Source organism: Vicia villosa, linkage group LG6, assembly GCF_029867415.1.
Source record: "Vicia villosa cultivar HV-30 ecotype Madison, WI linkage group LG6, Vvil1.0, whole genome shotgun sequence".
In the NCBI taxonomy this organism is placed as follows: domain Eukaryota; kingdom Viridiplantae; phylum Streptophyta; class Magnoliopsida; order Fabales; family Fabaceae; genus Vicia; species Vicia villosa.
Genome location: NC_081185.1, coordinates 159053512 through 159075197, shown reverse-complemented (window position 1 = coordinate 159075197; position 21686 = coordinate 159053512). Strand labels below are relative to the sequence as shown.

Sequence of the window (21686 nt, the reverse complement as noted above, 5' to 3'; positions counted from 1 at the left end):
GTTGTTGCAAAATCAAATGCAAACACATAATTTTGGATTATGGCCTTAGGAATTTGTGAACTCTGAAGGTTGAGAAAAATACAATAAATGGGGGTTTGAATTGGGTTTTCTTGAAAGTTTTAGTTCATTTAAAAATATTTCAAGAGTTAAAGAGATAGTTGTTGAAAGAGTATTGTGGTGTACTTTTCGTTATTATCGTCTCCACAGGGATTATTGCGATATCACCGCCGTTCTATAGCCTATTTTGTCTTGAGTTAATGTTACTTTAGTTTTAGGTTTGCAAAAGATCATTCAATTCTTTTAGTAGCAAAGAGTAAATTAATGAAAGTTCTAAGTTAAAGAAAATGTATCAAGATTCGATTTCATCGACCTAAATTTGTATGTCTCCTTATAAATAGATGCTTATGAACTTGCTAACGATCAATATAATTACGTATCGACACCTATATCGTCCGTGTCCGCAACGATATAGTTAAATTTACCGTATTGTTTAACCGACGATTTCTCCACCGTTTAAACAATACAAATAACGTTTTAAGAACCGATACTTAGTAAACATCAAACTCTAAATCCATGTCTGCAACTTATAGTTTGAAAGATGATTAGTTAGGTCTAGATACAAACATTGATGTCTCAAACACTTATACCAAAGAAAAAGCTTTAATAAACAAACTAAACCATCTATATTGATCATCACTTGTTCATACACATATATTCACAAGAAAAACATACAAAAGGCTAGGAAGATTACATCTTATCTTGATACAAAAGTGGTTTAGCTATCCATGAGAATGGTAGCTTGCACAAGAAGGTAAGGATGAAGATCAACAAGCATCAAATGGCGATTAATCGACGATCAAGGCTTCCAATCTTCAACTCTATATTTGCTACAGTGTATATTGCTCTTGTTTCTCTCTAAAATATCTCCAACACCACTCAAAAGTGATCTGGCCCATAAACAAATAAACAAAGTTTCGCAGACCGCGCTTAGCGCGGTGCAGCCCGCTAAGCGCGCTATCACTAATTGCTTAAACCGCCCAACCGCGCTAAGCGGGCTCCAGACCTCGCTTAGCGCGGAACTCTCTGCCAGAACTTCCTTCTTTTCTTCAAAAACGCGCTTAGCGGGCTCAACCTCGCTTAGCGCGCTACCTCTTTTCAGCAATCCTTGGCTTTGGTCTAGGAACATCTTCAAAGTGCTTTTTCCATGGTCCCAGCTTCCAATTATCTATAAAAACTACAAAATCCAACATAGATTGCAAAGATAAGAACTATTCAACAATAATATAAATATAAGAATAAATATATACCAAATGACAATAAAATACTACTATTAACCACAAAAAGACTTGAGAGTTACCAAAAATTACCTAAGATATTTACACAAATTGGTAACTAACAACTCTCCCCAACTAAACCTTTGTTTGTCCTCAAACGAAAACAAACACAAAAACAATCAACAAGCAAAACCAAGAGAGCACAAGCTAAGACAAGAACAAATGGGTGGTTCAAATTCCATAAGCACACAAGCAACATCTCACCCTTGCTCAAATAATACCATGCTTGAGATACTAATACTAAATACACAATTGATGTAAACAGCTCCTAAAACAAAATAAGTTCAAAATTGAATCACAACCTACACACTTCTCTAGTAAGAGACAAAATTGAGGACCTAACACTCACACAACAATGTCGCCAACATCCAGAATTAATTATGCAATCATCTACACAACATTTATATAAAAAGCGTAGAAGCAAGAATCACAAAGACTTAAGGGTTGAAACTTGGGTTGGTTAACAAGGAAGTGTCATTTCTCAAGGCCATTGAAACAAAAGGGGTCAATTCCTAAGAGAGCATTCAAATCATGATTAAATCCACACATCCTTATCAACCGATCACACAATTTTACTGCTCAAGAGTTCATCTTTTTATTTTAAAAGAACTAGCTATATACAAAGCTCTTCTCTTTTCCTTTTTCTTTTTCTTTTTTCTTTTTCTTTTTTCTTTTTCTTTTCTCTTTTTCTTTTTCTCTCTTGAGCAATTATTTATTTTCTTCTACACACCAATACAACCAAGATCAAAATTTTATTCTCCCCAACTTGAATATTACCACCACATAATCACGAATGCTCCCTATTCTAAGGCGAAAAGGAATCAATCCTAACCACATTTCATGGTACTTTTCAAGGTTCAAAGAAAGTCATCAAGATTCAAATCAAAAATCGGCAATTATAAGGCATGACATGATACCGATTGAATCTTGGCAAAATGGCTCAAAGTGGTTAGCAAATACTCACACACTCACCGGGTAGGTTATATTTGGAAGAGAAGTTATACTCGTAATGCGAAACAAAATGCTTTGATCACTTTCATGCTTTACACAATTAAAATAAAAAACGCAAGATTAAACATAATAAACACGAGTTAAACGCACATTGTTGGTAACCACAAAATAATATATATATGTACAATGGAAAGGCTCCTCACACTAGTTTTAGAACTAAAATGATTCATTATTGAACTATATTTGTTAAAGAAAATATGACATCTCAATTGTACAGTTACAAGCATCTCATTCATGGTATATTTAAAGGAACGGTAGAAATGTACCTTGCACGTGCTAATTTCACACTATATCATCACCGCCCCAATTGGTTGTAAAAGCTTGCTTCATCAAAGGAAGCACTTTCACAAGAACAACAACAAAAATTTAAAAACACAATTGCATATGTATATAGAAATAAAAGCAATTAAACTAAAAACTTAATAAATTAAAAACAAACACCAACAGGTGTCAAAATATCCAAAAAGGCATAGCAATGCCTAAGGTTCAAAATACCTCATCCTAAAAAAGGACGGAACAAAAACTACAAAGCTTAAGTCAAAAATAAAAAAAAACTAGCACTAAACATACTAACTAAACATACTAAGTATCAACTAAAAAGAACTACTCATCCTCATCATCATCTTCCACATTCTCATTCTCGCCACCATCTCCCTCCTCCTCAGGAAATGGACTGACCTCAGGCCAATTAGCATAATCCACCAAATCTTGGCGAGAACTCCACGGATGAGCCACATGGGGCTCCATCATCTGCAACCTCAGCTGAGACATAGCGTCATGCATAAACATGAATGCTCTCTGATGTGCCATATGAAATGCCAAGTTCTCCTCTCTATCAGGATCACTACGGCGGCGAGCAGGACGAGCAGCAGCAACAGGAACAGCAGTTAACCTGGATAAACAATAACGCTCAATAAAAGTATCATCAATAAAAGTGTCAATGGACATAAGCCCCTCAGAAGGAATCTGCACTCTAGCTTTCCTGCACAGATTCATGATCAAACCCGGGAATATCAACTTGCAGGGAGCACGATCACCATGGCGAGTTCCACTCAAAGCAACCCTCTTCAGCTCATTCGCAATAATGCGAGTAATATCAATCGGCTCATGCTCAATCATACGAGCAACCAAAGCAGCAGACTCAGCGGGTAAAGAAGAAGTGTGACTCCTAGGCCTCAAATTATGAAGGACCACAGACATTAAAATCTGAGCATTAGTAGACAATGACTTCCTAGAGAATTTCTGGGGCTGCTGTGAAGGATTAAGATCATAAGATTGCCCAACCGAACACAAGACCTCCCTCAGATGCTCCCAATCGAAATTACCCCTTGCTAATTGCACATGATACCCACACAGCTCACCATCCTCAAAAGGTAATTGAGTTCCAAGAAACTCACGGATAGCCTGACGAGAAAAATCAATTTCCTTACCACGCACCCAAGTTTTGAACTCAAAGGGAACACCTTCAACCGGAAATTCTTCATTTGGAACGGCATTAGCATAGAACTCTCTTACAATCTCCAAATGAAACTTAGGTGCAGGCTCACAAAGTCTAAGCCAACCATACTCTTCAATGGTGCGATGACACCACCCATAGGTTCCCTCAGGATTGATCCTCACAATTCGCTCTGGCCACCATGTCCTAACCTCTAACTTCTTATACCTCGCCTCCTGAACATGACTCTTAAAACGGTTTTGATTAAACGGAATAGCCCTAGGTGCTTGAGAAGAACTGCCACCTTCGGTTCCGGTCTTTCTTTTCTTAGAGCCCAGGAATTTCGGTCCCATCTGAAATGATTAAAGAAATAGCACACAAAAACCAATATGTTAACACATTATATAACACAAAAAAAAAAATAATAATAATAAACAGCCCAAGAAAAAGCAAAGACAATTCCACTCCTCCCTGCATCAAACAAAAACAGGCAGAAGAGGGGATTTTTCTGAAATCCCCAGACCGCGCTAAGCGCGCCTACCGCGCTAAGCGGGCTCTGCGATTTGCAGAAAAAATCCCCTGCGAACCAGGGGTTCAGCCATGCTTCAACAACACCCAAATTCAGATTAAACACTTATAAGGCACAGGAAACATGATCTATACTATGTTTTCAATTCACAAAACCCTAACCAAATCATATATTCCTAAAATCACAAATTAAACCTTAATATATAATGCAAGCATAAAAGAAAAGAAATAAGAAGAAGAAGATGAAGACATTACCTTGGTGATGATGAAGAAGGCACAAGAACTATGATTAATTAGCCAAACAAAAAGTAAGCAAAGAAAGAAAGAAAGAAAACTAGGAGAAGAAAATGGGAGAAATGAGGCAACCAAAGCAGCAAACCCTACTTCCCTCACCCAGAATTCGTGTTGGGCCGGGTCAAAGACAAAGGGCCCAAAATCAAAAATATTTTTTTTTTTTTCTGAAAACCAACCCGCGCTAAGCGGGGTATGAAGCGCGCTAAGCGCGCAAGCCTCTGGAACGAAGGGTTCCAAAATTTCAAAAGCGCGCTAAGCGGGCTAGGAGCGCGCTAAGCGCCCTTGACAGAACACAGAAAAATTTTTCTTTCTACCAGCATGTGAAACTTTACCGGTAGACTGATTTTGGCTCGACCAGAACGCAAAAAACATAAACGGTAAAAAACACATAAAACAAGCTGAATATAAACAAATTGGGGTGCCTCCCAATAAGCGCTTTGTTTAACGTCGGTCAGCTCGACGGTCAAAGGCAATCAAGGATCACCAAACGATAAAACACAAGTTTCACGATTAAAATCGCATCCTCGATAAACCTTCAACCTCTGACCATTAACTACCCATTCTTGCTTTGATTTTTGGTCCTCTATCACAATAGCCCCATGGCTTCTAACCTCTTTGACCACAAACGGTCCGGACCATTTAGACTTCAACTTTCCCGGAAAAAGTCTTAACCGGGAATTGAAAAGTAAAACTAATTGCCCTACCTTAAAGTCCTTCATTCTAACCTTACTATCATGATAGAATTTGGTCTTTTCCTTGTAAATCGAATTAGACTTATAGGCATGCAATCTCATCTCTTCCAACTCATTAAGTTGGATTTTTCTTCTCTCTCCACACAACTTGTGGTCAAAATTCAAAAGCTTCAAGGCCCAATATGCCTTATGTTCTAGTTCTACGGGAAGGTGACAGCTTTTACCATACACCATTTGGAATGGTGTAAGACCGATCGGTGCTTTGAAAGCGGTCCGATACGCCCACAAGGTTTCATCAAGCTTCATTGACCAATCCTTCCTAGAACTAGACACAGTTTTCTCAAGAATTCTCTTAATCTCTCGATTGGTCCTCTCAACTTGCCCATTAGTTTGTGGATGATATGGAGTAGCTACCTTGTGCTTTACTCCATATTGCTCCAACACTTTTTCAAGCGGAGCATTACAGAAATGAGATCCACCATCACTAATTAATACTCTTGGCGAGCCAAACCGCGAAAATATATTTTTCTTCAAAAACTTTATCACGGTCTTACCATCTGCTTTGGGTGAAGCAATCGCTTCCACCCACTTAGACACGTAATCCACAGCTACCAAGATGTATTCATTTGACATTGAGGAAGGGAATGGTCCAACAAAGTCAATACCCCAACAATCAAATACCTCAACTTCTACAATACTTTGGAGGGGCATTTCCTCTCTTTTCCCTATTCCACCAGTTCTTTGACAACTGTCGCATGAGGCAACATGGTGGTAAGCATCTTTGAACAAAGTAGGCCACCAAAATCCCGATTGAAGGACTTTTGTGGCCGTACGCAAACCATTAAAATGACCACCATAAGGCGAATTGTGGCAATGCCACAAAATGCTTTTTGTCTCCTCATCTGCGACACATCTTCTCAAAAGATTGTCACTACTCAACTTAAACAAGTGAGGATCATCCCAAACATAGAAATTAGCATCGTTCAAAAACTTTTTTCTTTGATTCCAAGTTAGATCCTCAGGTATCCAGCCGGATGCTTTGTGGTTAGCCATATCCGCGAACCAGGGTCTAACTTCCTGTACCATGTACAGTTTTTCATCGGGGAATTCTTCCCTCACCTCTTTTTCATTGTTTGTTACCTCGGTATTCACTAACCGAGACAAATGATCCGCAATCAAATTTTCCGTACCTTTCTTATCTTTCACTTCAAGATCAAATTCTTGAAGCAAAAGAATCCACCGAATAAGCCTCTGTTTTGAATCAGGCTTGGTGAGAAGATATTTGATTGCGGCATGATCAGTATAACACACAACTTTAGAACCAATGAGGTAAGAGCGAAACTTTTCCAATGCAAATACAATTGCGAGCAATTCTTTTTCGGTAGTGGCATAGTTAACCTGTGCCTCATTTAAAACTTTGCTCGCATAATGTATAGCATGGAATTGTTTGTTCTTCCTTTGGCCTAAGACCGCACCAACCGCATAGTCACTCGCATCGCACATGAGTTCAAACTCAAGCGACCAATTAGGAGCGACAATTATGGGTGTGGTGGTCAAATTTGCTTTAAGTTCTAGGAAAGCTTTTAGACATGATTCATCAAAATTAAATTCCATACCTTTGTTGAGCAAATTACTCAAAGGCTTTGCAACCTTGGAGAAATCCTTGATGAATCTTCTATAGAACCCAGCATGTCCCAAAAAGCTCCTTATGCCTTTAACATTCACCGGAGGGGGAAGCTTTTCAATAACCTCGATTTTTGCCGGATCAACCTCAAGACCCTTTGAAGAAACCTTGTGGCCAAGAACAATCCCATCCGTCACCATGAAAGTGCATTTCTCCCAGTTGAGAACCAAATTTGTTTCAATGCATCTCTCCATCACCACATCAAGGTTCTTCAAGCACAAGTCAAATGATGACCCGTACACAGAAAAATCATCCATGAACACCTCAATGCTTTTTTCGATCAAATCTGAGAAGATAGCTTGCATGCACCTTTGAAATGTTGCAGGAGCATTACATAGTCCAAATGGCATTCTTCGGTATGCAAAAACGCCAAAAGGACATGTAAAAGCAGTTTTCTCGTGGTCCGCCGGATTCACTGATATTTGATTGTATCCCGAATAACCATCCAAGAAACAATAGAAATTTCTTCCGGCTAACCTCTCTAACATTTGATCCATAAAAGGTAATGGAAAGTGATCTTTTCTTGTTGCTTGGTTCAACCTCCTATAATCAATACACATTCGCCACCCAGTCACCGCTCTCGAAGGAATCAACTCGTTTTTCTCATTTCTCACAACTGTCAATCCACCCTTCTTAGGAACCACATGCACCGGGCTCACCCATTCGCTATCGGAGATGGGATAAATCATCCCCGCCTCTAATAACTTCACAACCTCTTTTCTAACAACTTCTTTCATGGTTGGATTCAATCGCCTTTGAGGTTGTGCCACGGGCCGAAAATCATCTTCTAACATAATCTTATGCATACAATAGGCCGGACTAATACCCTTCAAGTCGGATAAAACCCATCCTATTGCTTCTTGATTCTTCGTCAACACTTCCTTCAATCGATGCTCTTCCTTGTTAGACAAACCACTATTAATGATAACCGGCTTAGTAGAATTGTCACCGAGAAACACGTATTTCAAGTGAGATGGTAACACATTCAACTCCACCTTTTGCTCTTCAACTTTAGGTTCATCCTTCAACTCTTCAATTTGAGTTTCAAATGGATTCATCTCCTCACAAGCCTCTAAATTTCTCAAGCAATCTTCAATTTCCTTCTCTTGATCTTTGGTGAGAACTTCGAGAGCTTCCATTAAAGTCTTCTCAAGAGGATTCGACAAGTGCATTTGATTCTCCACTTTCATAATAGCCCTTTCGGTAGCATCGATTCTAAAACAATCATCCTCATCATTAGGATGCTTGATGGCTTCAAAGAGATCAAGACATAATTCTTCATCTTGGTACCTTAATTTCATTAAGCCATCATCAATATCGATCATCATTCGGGCCGTCTTCATAAAAGGCCTTCCTAAGATCAATGGAATCTCAGGATCTTCTTCCATGTCTATGACGATAAAATCAACAGGATACCAAAATTTGTCAACCTTGACAAGCAAGTCTTCCGCAACTCCATGAGGATGAGCTGTGGATTTATCTGCTAATGATAACGTCATTCTTGTCGGCTTCAAATCATTGATTCCTAATCTTCTCACCATAGACAATGGGATCAAATTAATGCTAGAACCGGTATCTACCAAACCTTTGCCTATGTGAACATTTCCAATAGACACCGGTAAGGTTACCCGCCCAGGATCATTTGATTTTATCGGAGTAGTGCGTTGAATTAACGCATTACAACAAGAGCTCACCGTTACTACCTCCGGATCCAAGAATCTTCTCTTCTTAGTGATGATGTCTTTGATGAATTTTGCATACATCGGCATTTGCTCTAATGCCTCGGAAAAAGGAACATTGATTTGCAACTTGCTAAAAATGTCCAAGAACCGAGCATAGTGCTTTGCATCTTCTTTCTTTGACGGACCGGGAGGGTAAGGTAATTTCTTCACTTGTATAGAATCATCCACCTTCTTCTTTCCCTTTTCACTCACACTCAATTTTTTTCGCTCTTTTTCTACAACTTTCTCAAGAGTTTCTTTTTCCACTAATTCTTTCTCTTTCTCATTTTCAACTAAATCACCCTCAACATTTTTTTCTACTTCAATCACCCTATCTTTTTCACTCTCAACAATTTCCTCCTCAACTATTTCTCCTACACCCATATCAATATTTCTACCGCTACGAGTTAGAATTGACTTACAATGCTCACGAGGATTTTCTTGTGTAGTAGCCGGAAAAGGACCTTTGTTTTGATCGGCAAGTTGCTTTGACAATTGCCCGACTTGAGTTTCAAGGTTCTTAATTGCGGCATCCGTACTCTTTTGGCTTGCAATTTGCAATTGCATGAATTGGCTAAGAGTGTCCTCGATAGAAAGCTTTGTTTGTTGAGGTTGTTGATTGTAACCGCCTTGATAAGGATTTTGACGATTCGATGGGCCCGCTTCCGGCCTCCATCCTTGTTGATAACCTTGATTACCTCTTTGTTGGTAACCTTGGTTATTGTTGTAAGGTTGTTGTTGTTGTCTTCCACCATATCCTTGATTAGGATTAGACACATAATTCACCTCTTCACCCGGTGGAGGACAAAAACCAGTTTGATGGTCACCCCTACACAATTCACAACACATCACATGTTGATTTTTAGAAGGGCTCCCATTTATCTCTTTGATTTGTTGAGGGAGTTTTGACATTTGTTGAGTGAGCAATTCTACTTGTTGTGTCAATAACTTGTTTTGAGCAAGTATTGCATCACTAGTATTCAATTCAAGAACTCCCGGTTTTCTTTGCAATGCACTACGGTTGTGTTGCCCTTGATGATCATTCAAAGCCATTCTATCAATGATAGCAATCGCTTCTGCAGCAGTTTTTGACATCAACGAACCACCCGCGGTAGCATCTAAAAGAGTTTTTGGTTGAGGTTGGAGTCCATTTCTAAAGATATGGATTTGAGACAATTCATCAAACCCATGACCTTTGCACTTTCTAACCATGGACTTGAACCTCTCCCATGCTTCATTGAGAGATTCATTCGAACCTTGAGAGAACACCGCAATAGAAGTTTTCGCTTCCATGAACCTATTGTGAGGAAAGAACCGATCCAAGAACTTCTCTTCTAACTCGTTCCAATTTGTCATGACATTATTAGGTTGATCAAGGTACCATTCCTTAGCTTTTCCAATTAAGGAATGAGGAAAAAGTCTCCTGAACACCTGTTCTTCTTGGTCTTCCGGAGCACCAATTGTTCCGGCAATCTCGTAGAACTTTGTTAGATGAGTAAATGGATCCTCGTGATCTGCCCCTGTGAACGGATTTTGGTATAATAATTGAAGTAACCCCGTCTTCATCTCGGAGTTTCTTCCATTGGCCTGATCACGAGCAAATTGTGCATTGAGACGAGGGCTGTTAACACATGGCCCTCGAGGTGGTGGATCCGCAGCCATTTCTTCCTCAACCAAGTTTTCAACAGGAGTTGAAGAAGAAGATGCCTCTTGTTGTTGTCTTCTTTCCCTAGCTAGTTGTCTCCTCCTACGAGTTTTGCTATTCTCTCTACGAGCAGTCCTCTCAATCTCAGGATCAAAAAGGAGTTGATCTGCAGGTACACGTCCTCGCATAAACTGAAATCTGAAAAACTAACCAAGCAAATTAACAAACACAAGGAAAATAAATTTAGAAACAAGATATTAATTATGAGACTCAATACAAAACAAACTATTGCAATGCTTGCAATATCTAAACAACAATCCCCGGCAACGGCGCCATTTTGTTGAAAGAGTATTGTGGTGTACTTTTCGTTATTATCGTCTCCACAGGGATTATTGCGATATCACCGCCGTTCTATAGCCTATTTTGTCTTGAGTTAATGTTACTTTAGTTTTAGGTTTGCAAAAGATCATTCAATTCTTTTAGTAGCAAAGAGTAAATTAATGAAAGTTCTAAGTTAAAGAAAATGTATCAAGATTCGATTTCATCGACCTAAATTTGTATGTCTCCTTATAAATAGATGCTTATGAACTTGCTAACGATCAATATAATTACGTATCGACACCTATATCGTCCGTGTCCGCAACGATATAGTTAAATTTACCGTATTGTTTAACCGACGATTTCTCCACCGTTTAAACAATACAAATAACGTTTTAAGAACCGATACTTAGTAAACATCAAACTCTAAATCCATGTCTGCAACTTATAGTTTGAAAGATGATTAGTTAGGTCTAGATACAAACATTGATGTCTCAAACACTTATACCAAAGAAAAAGCTTTAATAAACAAACTAAACCATCTATATTGATCATCACTTGTTCATACACATATATTCACAAGAAAAACATACAAAAGGCTAGGAAGATTACATCTTATCTTGATACAAAAGTGGTTTAGCTATCCATGAGAATGGTAGCTTGCACAAGAAGGTAAGGATGAAGATCAACAAGCATCAAATGGCGATTAATCGACGATCAAGGCTTCCAATCTTCAACTCTATATTTGCTACAGTGTATATTGCTCTTGTTTCTCTCTAAAATATCTCCAACACCACTCAAAAGTGATCTGGCCCATAAACAAATAAACAAAGTTTCGCAGACCGCGCTTAGCGCGGTGCAGCCCGCTAAGCGCGCTATCACTAATTGCTTAAACCGCCCAACCGCGCTAAGCGGGCTCCAGACCTCGCTTAGCGCGGAACTCTCTGCCAGAACTTCCTTCTTTTCTTCAAAAGCGCGCTTAGCGGGCTCAACCTCGCTTAGCGCGCTACCTCTTTTCAGCAATCCTTGGCTTTGGTCTAGGAACATCTTCAAAGTGCTTTTTCCATGGTCCCAGCTTCCAATTATCTATAAAAACTACAAAATCCAACATAGATTGCAAAGATAAGAACTATTCAACAATAATATAAATATAAGAATAAATATATACCAAATGACAATAAAATACTACTATTAACCACAAAAAGACTTGAGAGTTACCAAAAATTACCTAAGATATTTACACAAATTGGTAACTAACAATAGTTCAAGGAGAGAATTAAAAGAACACTTTTGATTATCCAGGTTCACCTTAGAGAAGGCTAATCTTGTCCATCTGCCATGGTGATTTGTCCTTAGAAAAGGACTTAATCCACTAAGCTTAAATGATTACAATCAACCTCTAAGTGTCTAGAAATACACCATAGCCCTCTAAAGTATACAAACTAACAACCTAGTCACTTGAGGAATTCAAATGTAAAAAAATTTACAAATGGAAATGCTTACAAGATATTGCTTCTTAAAAAGTTGATTGAAACATAAACAGTTTAGCTCAAATGCTTAACACAATCTATGAGCAATAACTCTTGTGTTATTACAAATTCTTAGAAACTAGATTTCTCACAACATAGTGTTTAGTGCAGTTTCTCTAAGATTTTTCTTTCTCTCTTTGAAGTTTATTTGCTGAGTTTGAAAATACAGCTTGAATATCATTGTTGATTTTCAGCTTTTTCAAAAGAGAGTGTCTCATATAAATAGTCCCATGAAAAGATGATCGTTGAGAGAGGGCAAGTCGACGTTTTCCTTGATGCAACGGCTCCAAAAAGTCTTAGGGAACATTGAGCACACAAAAGACAGAATCGTACAGTACGTCCTGCAAAAGTGGAAAAGGTGTTGTACTATTGTACCATATTGCTTCTTTTGCAAGTTTCTGATCATCCTTCATTTTAGTTGTACTTCTGATCTGAAGTAAAGAGAGTAGTGAAGAGATCAAGTAACATAGACGTTCCAAGAGAAATCATTCTTCAGATTCATAAAGAAGTCTTTAGAGTCTAAAACATCAGCCTATCTGAATGACGCATTCTAATTTTTGAATTGGAAGCAACAAGCGTATTTGAGTTGAAATCTTGACTTGAATAGTTTCTTAGCTTCAAAACATTTATAAATCCTTTTTTCTGATGATTCATTCAACATTCTTCATAATTGTTGATGTCACTTCAAAATTGAGATGAATAGTTTTCTAATGGGTGATAATGGTAATTCTGATGATTTTTCTGGACAACAATCCTAATCAATCAAAATAGTAAATCTACACACTTAAGAAACTATTAGAATACAAAATTGTTGCATAACAAATATATGCATTTTTATCATCAAAACTTAAAGATTAAATGTAGAACCAAATATTGTTCTAACAAACTCCTATGACTGAAATAATTCTATATGACCTAAAGATTAAATTGAATAGACCCACGAAACTATATTGCGACAACAAGTCAGCGATAAAAATTGCACATAATACGGTGCATCATGATATAAGGACATTTCATCAAAGAAAAATTAGATCACAGGACAATATGTATACCATTTGTATCCACTGGAAATCATTTGGCAGATGTTCTTACAAAAGGATTAAGTGGTTATACATTTCAGTCTATCATCGACAAGTTGGAAATGGTTAACATCCATTCCCCAACTTGAGGGGGAGTGTCAAAACAAGTTGTACATTAATTAGCTATATATTTCGTATTTAAATATGATTTATATCCCATAATTATAGAATTGAATAGGGGCAATGATTAGAATTAATTAGGAATTTCCTTTGTAATTACATTTATTCTATTTATGAGCATAAGCTCTTATATCAATAACATCAAAAAATCATCTATGACGCTTATTTCAACTGATAAATATCGATATTGTTAGCTATCATAATTTAATTTAACAGGATAGTTGAACTATGGAAATTGAGATTGGCCTATGAAGTATTAACCAACATAATGGTAGTTTGATGATAAAAAAACTAGGCTTTGATTGTGGATAATGCAGTCAATGTCAGTGACATAGTTCACTATTTAATATGTAAATAAAAGTTTTGAAGAGGGATATAGTTATAAGACCACTTTTTTTTTTTTTGAATAAGATTATGTGGGTGTTGAATAATTTTTTCAATAGTTGAATGTTTTTAATAGTGTGTTGAATGAGATGTGGATTAATTGATGTTGAATATATTCAACATGTTGAATGAGAAAGGAGTGAGGACCACATCATATACTTTGCAAAATTTTATTGGTAGTTTTGATTATTTAGATTTTTATTTCATCATAGTTATTTGGAACAATTATTTTATAATAAATCAATTTTTTATTTTCACCAAAATTCACCATTTTTTTGTCTATAAATAGAGACTTGGTTCATTGGATTTGGTCACACACAAAATTGACTTTTTTCTCTCTAATTTTTCTATTTAACCTCCAATAAATTATTGTTTGTAGTTTTAAACATAGTGAAATGAATCCCAACAATAACCCTTTTAACACCCAAAATTAATTAAGAATATAAAATTAGAAAAATAAAAATAAAAAAATTATTAAATTAGAAAAACATTAAAATAAAATATTTAAGTTTTAATTATTTTAATTTAATTTCAATTGACAATTGTTATTCATATATATATATATATATAATCACAAAAATAAAAATATAAAAGAAAATAAAAATATGAAATAAAAGTGGTGGGGTAGGGTGTTGAATTTTATTAGGTGGAAGGGAGAGAAGATGATGTGGAATGTAAAAAGTGAAAAAGGAGGGTGTTGAATATGTAAACAATTGTATATAGTCTTAATACTCACAAGATTTATGATCAACTGTATTGAGATTATCTTGACGAGATCATGTTTAATCTTGGATTATATATAGTGGTAGTTATGTAGCTAGTCTTTCTATGTTCGTTGGAAAAGAAGCCAGATAAAAAAACTATAACATTATGTAATTATTCACTTTATTTAGCGTACATGAACTTTGTTATATGTTTTATGGTACAAAAACCTAATGAATATTTCTTTATTGTAGAGCTTTGGAATCTTATAATAAGTTACAAGGTGCAAAAAAGTTGAAGAAAGTGGAATGGTTTTATCCCATCATAAATTGTTAACTTAATACTTCCTCCGTCCCAAATTATAAGAGAAAAAAACAAAATCACGCTTATTAAGAAAAGTAAAAACACACTCATTTGACTTATGCTTTTCTTGAAATAAAGTGCTTTGGAAAAATTTAAAAAAAAATTTAATTGGTTGTTGGTTATGGAAATGATGAGAGAGAATGTAAGTTAAATGCAATTTGCATTTAATTTTATCTTGAAAGAAATAAAAGATATTTTTTCTCTTATATTTTGGAACAAGAAAAATGCATTTTTTTCTCTTATATTTTGGGACGGAGGGAGTATTTAAACAAGTAATTAATCCTTATATATTCTATAATAATTTTTGAATAACATTTACTAACTAGACATTATATACTCCCTCCGTCCTAAATTATAAGAGAAATTTCATTTTTAGATTCATTGAATAATTAATGTATCTGGTCTATATATAGAGTAGATACATTAAATATTCAATGAATCTAAAAAGTGAATTTCTCTTATAATTTGGGACAGAGGGAGTATTCTATAATAATTTTTGAATAATATTTACTGACTAGACATTCATATTTAATCATATTCAATTTCAGAGTCAAAAGCAATAAGTTAGTCATGATTCACATTTCACACATTGTATCCGTTAGTGTTGTTGGTTCATGGACCCAAGCAAGTAATCTAGTTTTTGTATGAAGCATTTATCAATTAATTAATACTATTGTTAACCAAATTTTGTCAACATTTATTCATGTCAGCATTTGTGAAGCATGATCTGTTGTGGTCTTTAAGGTATTCTGTTTTGATTGTATTTTGACAAGTACTAAATTGTTGCTTAATAATCTCAACATGTTTTCTCAATTGTAATTTTATTGTATTTTCAATTTTTTACAAACCCTATTTATAATTATAAAAAAATGATTAAACAATAAAAATATACCTAATTCTATGTGGGTATGAAAATTAAATATTTTTTCATACTACTATAAATTATCAATATACAACTTCAAAACAAAGATGATATAAAATTTATGTTCTCAATATTTGGTCAATATCATATCAATAGACCAATCGAGTTAGACATTATCGCTTTGAGACCTGTTTGTGTTTGTGCTATCCGCTTAAGTTTGATTTTCATCCCATAACATATGATGAAATCATGGAATGTATTGCGGAAAAAAATAAAACTAATTTGTTGGGATGCTAAATTAGAACCCTAACAAACTATGGAAAACAACTATAAATCTATAAAGACATTAAAAGAAAAATAAAAAAAAATAGAGATAAAAAAATAATTTTAATTTCTTTGATACCCTTAATTGTGTCAAAAATACTACATATATATAGTTCTTATAATAAATGTTCAATTAGAAGCCTAAATACATAAAAACCCAATAATAATATTAATAATATAATTCTATTATTACCCCCTTATCAATAACAATACTGATAATGTAAATCGTATAATACTCTTCTATCATAGTTGGTAAGATCTATATTCTTGTTTTTGTTGAATTGACTTTTTAAACTTATGTAAATATATTGTTAGTGTTGTTGATGTATTTGTATTGTTGAATTTAATTTAATGAATTGTTCATGATATAGAGAATACCAATTTATCTAACAGCTAACAGCTACTAATGTTTATGGAAAATGTACTTAACTCCACTTACACACAAAAAAAGGGAAATGTTATTAACTGACTCATTTAATATTCTATAGGCCTATAAATATCTCAGGTAATATCAAAAGAGTGTAAGTAAAGTCTGTTTTTAGTTGCCCTGCTTTGTGTCAGATACAAACATTCCATACCACTATACCAGTGCACCACTTTCTTATTTTTGCAATTTTGTATTTTTCTACTAAAATTATTTAACTTATTAAAAAAAGTGGTTGTTGTTATGCTAGAAATCTAGATTCAGTTGCTTCATAGTTTTCAACCTTAAGCTACTATAAAATAGATTGAGTATATCACACGTTATTAAAGAAGTTTAAAATCAAAGAAACAAAAAAAAAAAAAGGTCATCATTCAAGTGTAACGAGAATTTACATCAATTAATTTTGAAATTTACGAATTTATTACCGTTTTCTCAAGCAAGCTATGGTTGAATTAATTACAAGTAGTTAAAGTATTGTAAATCAAGTAAATTAATGGGCCTTACCTTATTTTAGGTGTTTGTAGAAGTGCTCGTTGGTTGAAAGTAGCTTCACTTAGAAGAAAATTTTACTTCGTACCCCTACAATTGCCCTTCTACCCCTACAATTTTGTAAAAATGCCAACTTTACCCTCAATAGTTAATAACCATTTTACCATTTTACTTTTTACCATTCATCTAAAAAGTCAAAAAAATTCAAATCTGCACCCCTACGCACCTTCAATTCGGAACACTTCTGGTAAGTCATCCGGTTCACAAATTAACAAACCGGAACACATTATGCAAGTCATCCGGTTTGCTTTTTTTTCTTCCCGGAAGACATTCTAAAACTGTTCCGGTAATACGAAAATCAAACCGGAACAGATAAGCAAAGTGTTCCGGTGCATTTGTAATCAAACCGGAACGGTTTTGAAAAGTGATCCGGTGAACTTGATATCAAACCGGAACAGATTGGAAAACTGTTCCGGAACGCATTTTGTATTTTTAAATTTTTGGTTTTTTTTTTGTAGGTATGGAAGTTCCGCTCCAAATTTGTCAGAAAAACGAGACAACTATAGATACCACTGATGTTTTCACAACTTCACAGAGATTTGTCACACGGGAAGAAGTTATCCGCTGGGTTAAAGAGACCGGAATCAACAATAAAGTGACTGTTATCATAGCGCGTTCAGACACTGAAACAGGCAAAAGAGGAAGAAGTAACAAAGTTATATTTGCGTGCGATAAAGGTGGAAAATATAAGGATAAAAGTGAGACTCAAAGTGCTACTAAGAGATGTGGATGTCCATTCAAAATCAGATCGACTCCGGCAAAAGATGGGTCTGGATGGAAGGTTGATGTAAAATGTGGAGTTCATAATCATGGTTTACCAGATAGATTAGAAGGCCATTCATTTGTTGGTAGGTTGACAACAGATGAGAAGCAGCATGTTGCTGATTTGACAAAGAGACATGTTCCGCCTAGACACATATTGACTTCCTTGCAAGAGCGAGATCCTGAGAACGTCACTCGGATCACGCAAATATACAAGCATAAAAGTGTGATTGAAGCGGAGATAAGAGGTCCAAGAAGTGAGATACAACATTTGCTTAAGCTTATAGAGGAGGCGAACTATGTTTATTGGAGTAGGAAACGGGATGATTGTGAAGTTGTGAGAGATATTTTTTGGGCTCATCCAGATTCGGTAAAGTTGCTGAATCTTTTTCCTACTGTCTTGATTATGGACGCCACTTATAAGACCAACAAATATAGACAACCTCTGTTTGAAATAGTTGGTATGACATCGACCGAGTTGACATTTGCAGTTGCATTTGCTTATATGGAGTGTGAGCAGACAGAGAGTTATATTTGGGTCTTGGATAAGCTGAAGCAATTGTTTGTGAAGAAAGATGTGGTTCCACAAGTGATTTTGACGGATAGAGATCTTGCTTTGATGAAAGCAGTTGAAGTTGTTTTTCCTACGACGCATAACTTGCTATGTCGCTTTCATATTAACCAAAATGTTGGGATGAAATGCAAGGAATATGTGATGAAAGACATGCGAGAGACGATAGGCACATTGTGGAAAGATGTTGTATGGGCTAGTAATGAGGTTGAGTATGGTGTACGGTTGCAATATCTTGAACAAGCATGCTTTGCTTGTACTAACTTCCTCGATTACGTGAAGAACACTTGGTTGATCCCACATAGGCAAAGATTTGTAGGCGCATGGATTAATCTAGTGCTTCATTTTGGTAACACCACGACAAATCGGTATGTCATAATTCTTAAAATATTTATTTAGTATTAATTTTTGGAATATTATATGTTTATACCTTCTTTGTTTATTTTAGGGTTGAATCTGCACATTGGAAGCTAAAGCAGATGTTAGGAAACAGCCTTGGTGACATGGTCAAAGTTTGGGAAGCTATGAATTCTAACCTAAAAATCCAAATAGGTAACATTCGAGCTTCGTTTCAAAAAAGTTTTTATGAGGTTGAGCACGCACACATTAGTCCATTTTATGATAATTTGCGTGGTTCAGTATCGAGAGCTGCTTTGAGACGCATTGCAGAAGAGTTATCGAGGCTTGATTATGTGTTAAATAGTAGGGAAACATGTGGTTGTACTATGAGAACAAGTTATGGGCTACCTTGTGCTTGTGAGATGGGAAGATCGATTGTTGTTGGAATCCCATTACAAATAGAAAGTGTTCATCTTCAATGGAGGATACTATCTATGGAAGGTGACTTGCCTTTAGATGAGGAAGCTGGTTCGGAGGTTGATATGAATAATGCAATTGATGAATTGTGGAGAAGGTTTAAATCACTAGATGTTGTTGGAAAAAGAGCATTGAAAAGTAGGGTTTGTGAAATTGCATATCCCACAACAACTTCATTGTGTCCACCACCTGAGAAAATAAAAACTAAAGGCGGAGTGAAGAGGAAAGGGAAGAAACCAGTTGGGTATGATGTTTATAGGGATCCTTCAGGTTTTGAGTATGCTGATCAGGCGTCTCAATGTTCACAAAAACAATCGCAAGCATCACAAACTTCCAGGAAGCAATCACAATCAAAGAAGCAATCACAAGCAAAGGATGAGGATTTCACTCTTCAGTTTCCTTGTCATATTAGGCCATATATTACCGAGATTGTTAATGTTGTAGCAGATGGTAATTGTGGATTTAGAGCAATTGCTTCGTGGCATGGGTATAGTGAGGATGGTTGGGCAATGGTTCGTCGTGACTTGGACATGGAATTAAGAGAAAAGAAGGACTTATATGAGAGATTGTTCGGTCTAAGTTTATCCGAAGTGAGAAATGGATTGTTGATAGATCATGTTGGTTTTCAACCACCGGAGAAATGGTTGACACTACCAGAGATGGGTTATTTGATAGCGAATCGGTATAACATTATTCTTGTGCTGCTTGGTAACCCTTGCTTGACCTTTTTTCCTATGACAACAACATTTTCTCCAAGTGCTCCTACATATTGCATTGGCCTTGTCAACAGGAATCATTATCTTCGGGTAACCTTTTGTAATACGGTGAACTGACTTTTTATTAATCGGAATGTCGCGGTAAGCAAGAGTCGCCACCGACTTTTATTTTATCCAAACAATATTCGGAAAGGCAAAAAGAAACAGAAAAAAAACCTTTTAAAAAGAAATCTAAGTTCGGGGGGTAATTTATGCAAAGGGAAGGTGTAAGGCACCCTTTGCATCCATGGTTTTCCATGGGCTCTTAATTGCTTTGCTTGCTCGTTTTCAGAAAAAGTAGATGAAAGAGATAGGGACTTTAGCTTGTGAATAAGCGTTGCCCTTTTGAAAAATTATGAGAAAGAATATAATAAAAAGGTTTGAGCATTGCAAGGCAATTAGGGGCAATTACCTTAAACTCAGATGATAGGTCTCTTTTTGCCTTTCAGAATGAAAGGGTCTATCCTTGCCATAAGAGGGCAGGAAGCCTTTCGTTTGGAGATTGAAGGGTCATCGAAGCATCCTTTGCCATAAGACTGTCCCATGCCACGGAAGGACAGGTAGTCTAAGGCAAGGATCAGAACAAGCCATTTAGTAGGCAGCCAGAAGATACCTCAGCCTTTTTCGTAGGCAACTTCCGAGGGTCGAGGTCATTTGTGTATCGAAGGCAGCATCATTAGGGTCGTGACCTTTTTATCGAGGCAACATGGCTGAGGTATCCTCATATTCGAGGGACGTGGCTTATTCTGCAAAAAACACGAAGGCAACAGGCAACAGGCAACAAGGCAACAAAGAGGTTACCCCAAAAGGGTGCGTGTGTGCAACATTCACGTGATTATATTCAGATATTTATCTTTTAATTAGTTATTCTAATTCAGTTTAAGGCTTGCACTCCCTAAGATTACTAACCACGCAGTTCATAATAATATAAAGCAGTAAAGGGAAGGGGGAAAATGAAACCAGCGGAGGAGAGGGGAATTGTAACCAGCGGATCCCTTAATAGGGTTTGACACAAGTAATAATAAAATAAAATAAAAAGAGATTTAGGGTTACCAATGACGTAGCTTTGGCATTTGACAAACCCTGAAGGAAAGAAAAAAAATGGCAAATAAAAGAGGGTGAGTGTATGGCTAATTCGAAGGTTGGCAAAATTAACCATAAAATGAAGAATAAAAATAAAATAAATAACAATTAATTATTAAATAAGCGAGATTACTTAGCTTTGGTTCGATTTGATCTGATATGGTTAGAGTCGGAGGAAACCTCGGAGGTAACCCTGAAAAGACAAGGCAGAACGAGAAGTGAACGCAAGGCAAACCCTAACATCAAAATAATATAGATATAATTAAATTAAAATTAAATTACTTAACTTCGGATTTTCTGAAGGCGCGCGCCCGGGACGAATCATGTTGCTAACCCTGATAAAGTATAGAAAAGAAAACAAATCAGTGTATTATCAATCCTGGTTGAGATTCAAATAGAGTGTAATGATGCATTGATTTAATTAATTATTGGTCTCGCGACCTAATTAATTAAATCAGGTTCAGAACATTAAATCGAGCGTAAAATTGTATTTATGAAATTTTTTGGAATTTAAATGAAATAATTATGATTTTTTTGAATAATTTTAACATGATTAATTAAATTAAATAAATATGATTTAGAATTAAAAAATATAAATAAATAAGTAAAAAAAAAAATATTAAAAGAAAATAAAAATAATTATTAGATATTAAAATAAAAAAAAAAAGTTTAGAAAAAGTATAAAAGTTTTTATTATATAT

The 21686-nt window shown here is 35.8% G+C and overlaps 1 protein-coding gene across 1 annotated transcript; it reads left to right on the top strand.

Annotated features, from left to right (window-relative positions):
• Window positions 1-17021: 17021 nt before the first annotated feature.
• LOC131615146 (PKS-NRPS hybrid synthetase cheA-like) lies at window positions 17022-19980 on the top strand. The gene is made up of 3 exons (XM_058886639.1): window positions 17022-18699; window positions 18780-18883; window positions 18971-19980. The coding sequence occupies exons 1-3, from the start codon at window positions 17459-17461 to the stop codon at window positions 19978-19980; spliced, it is 2355 nt and encodes a 784-aa protein (XP_058742622.1). The 5' UTR covers window positions 17022-17458.
• The last annotated feature ends 1706 nt before the right edge of the window (window positions 19981-21686 follow it).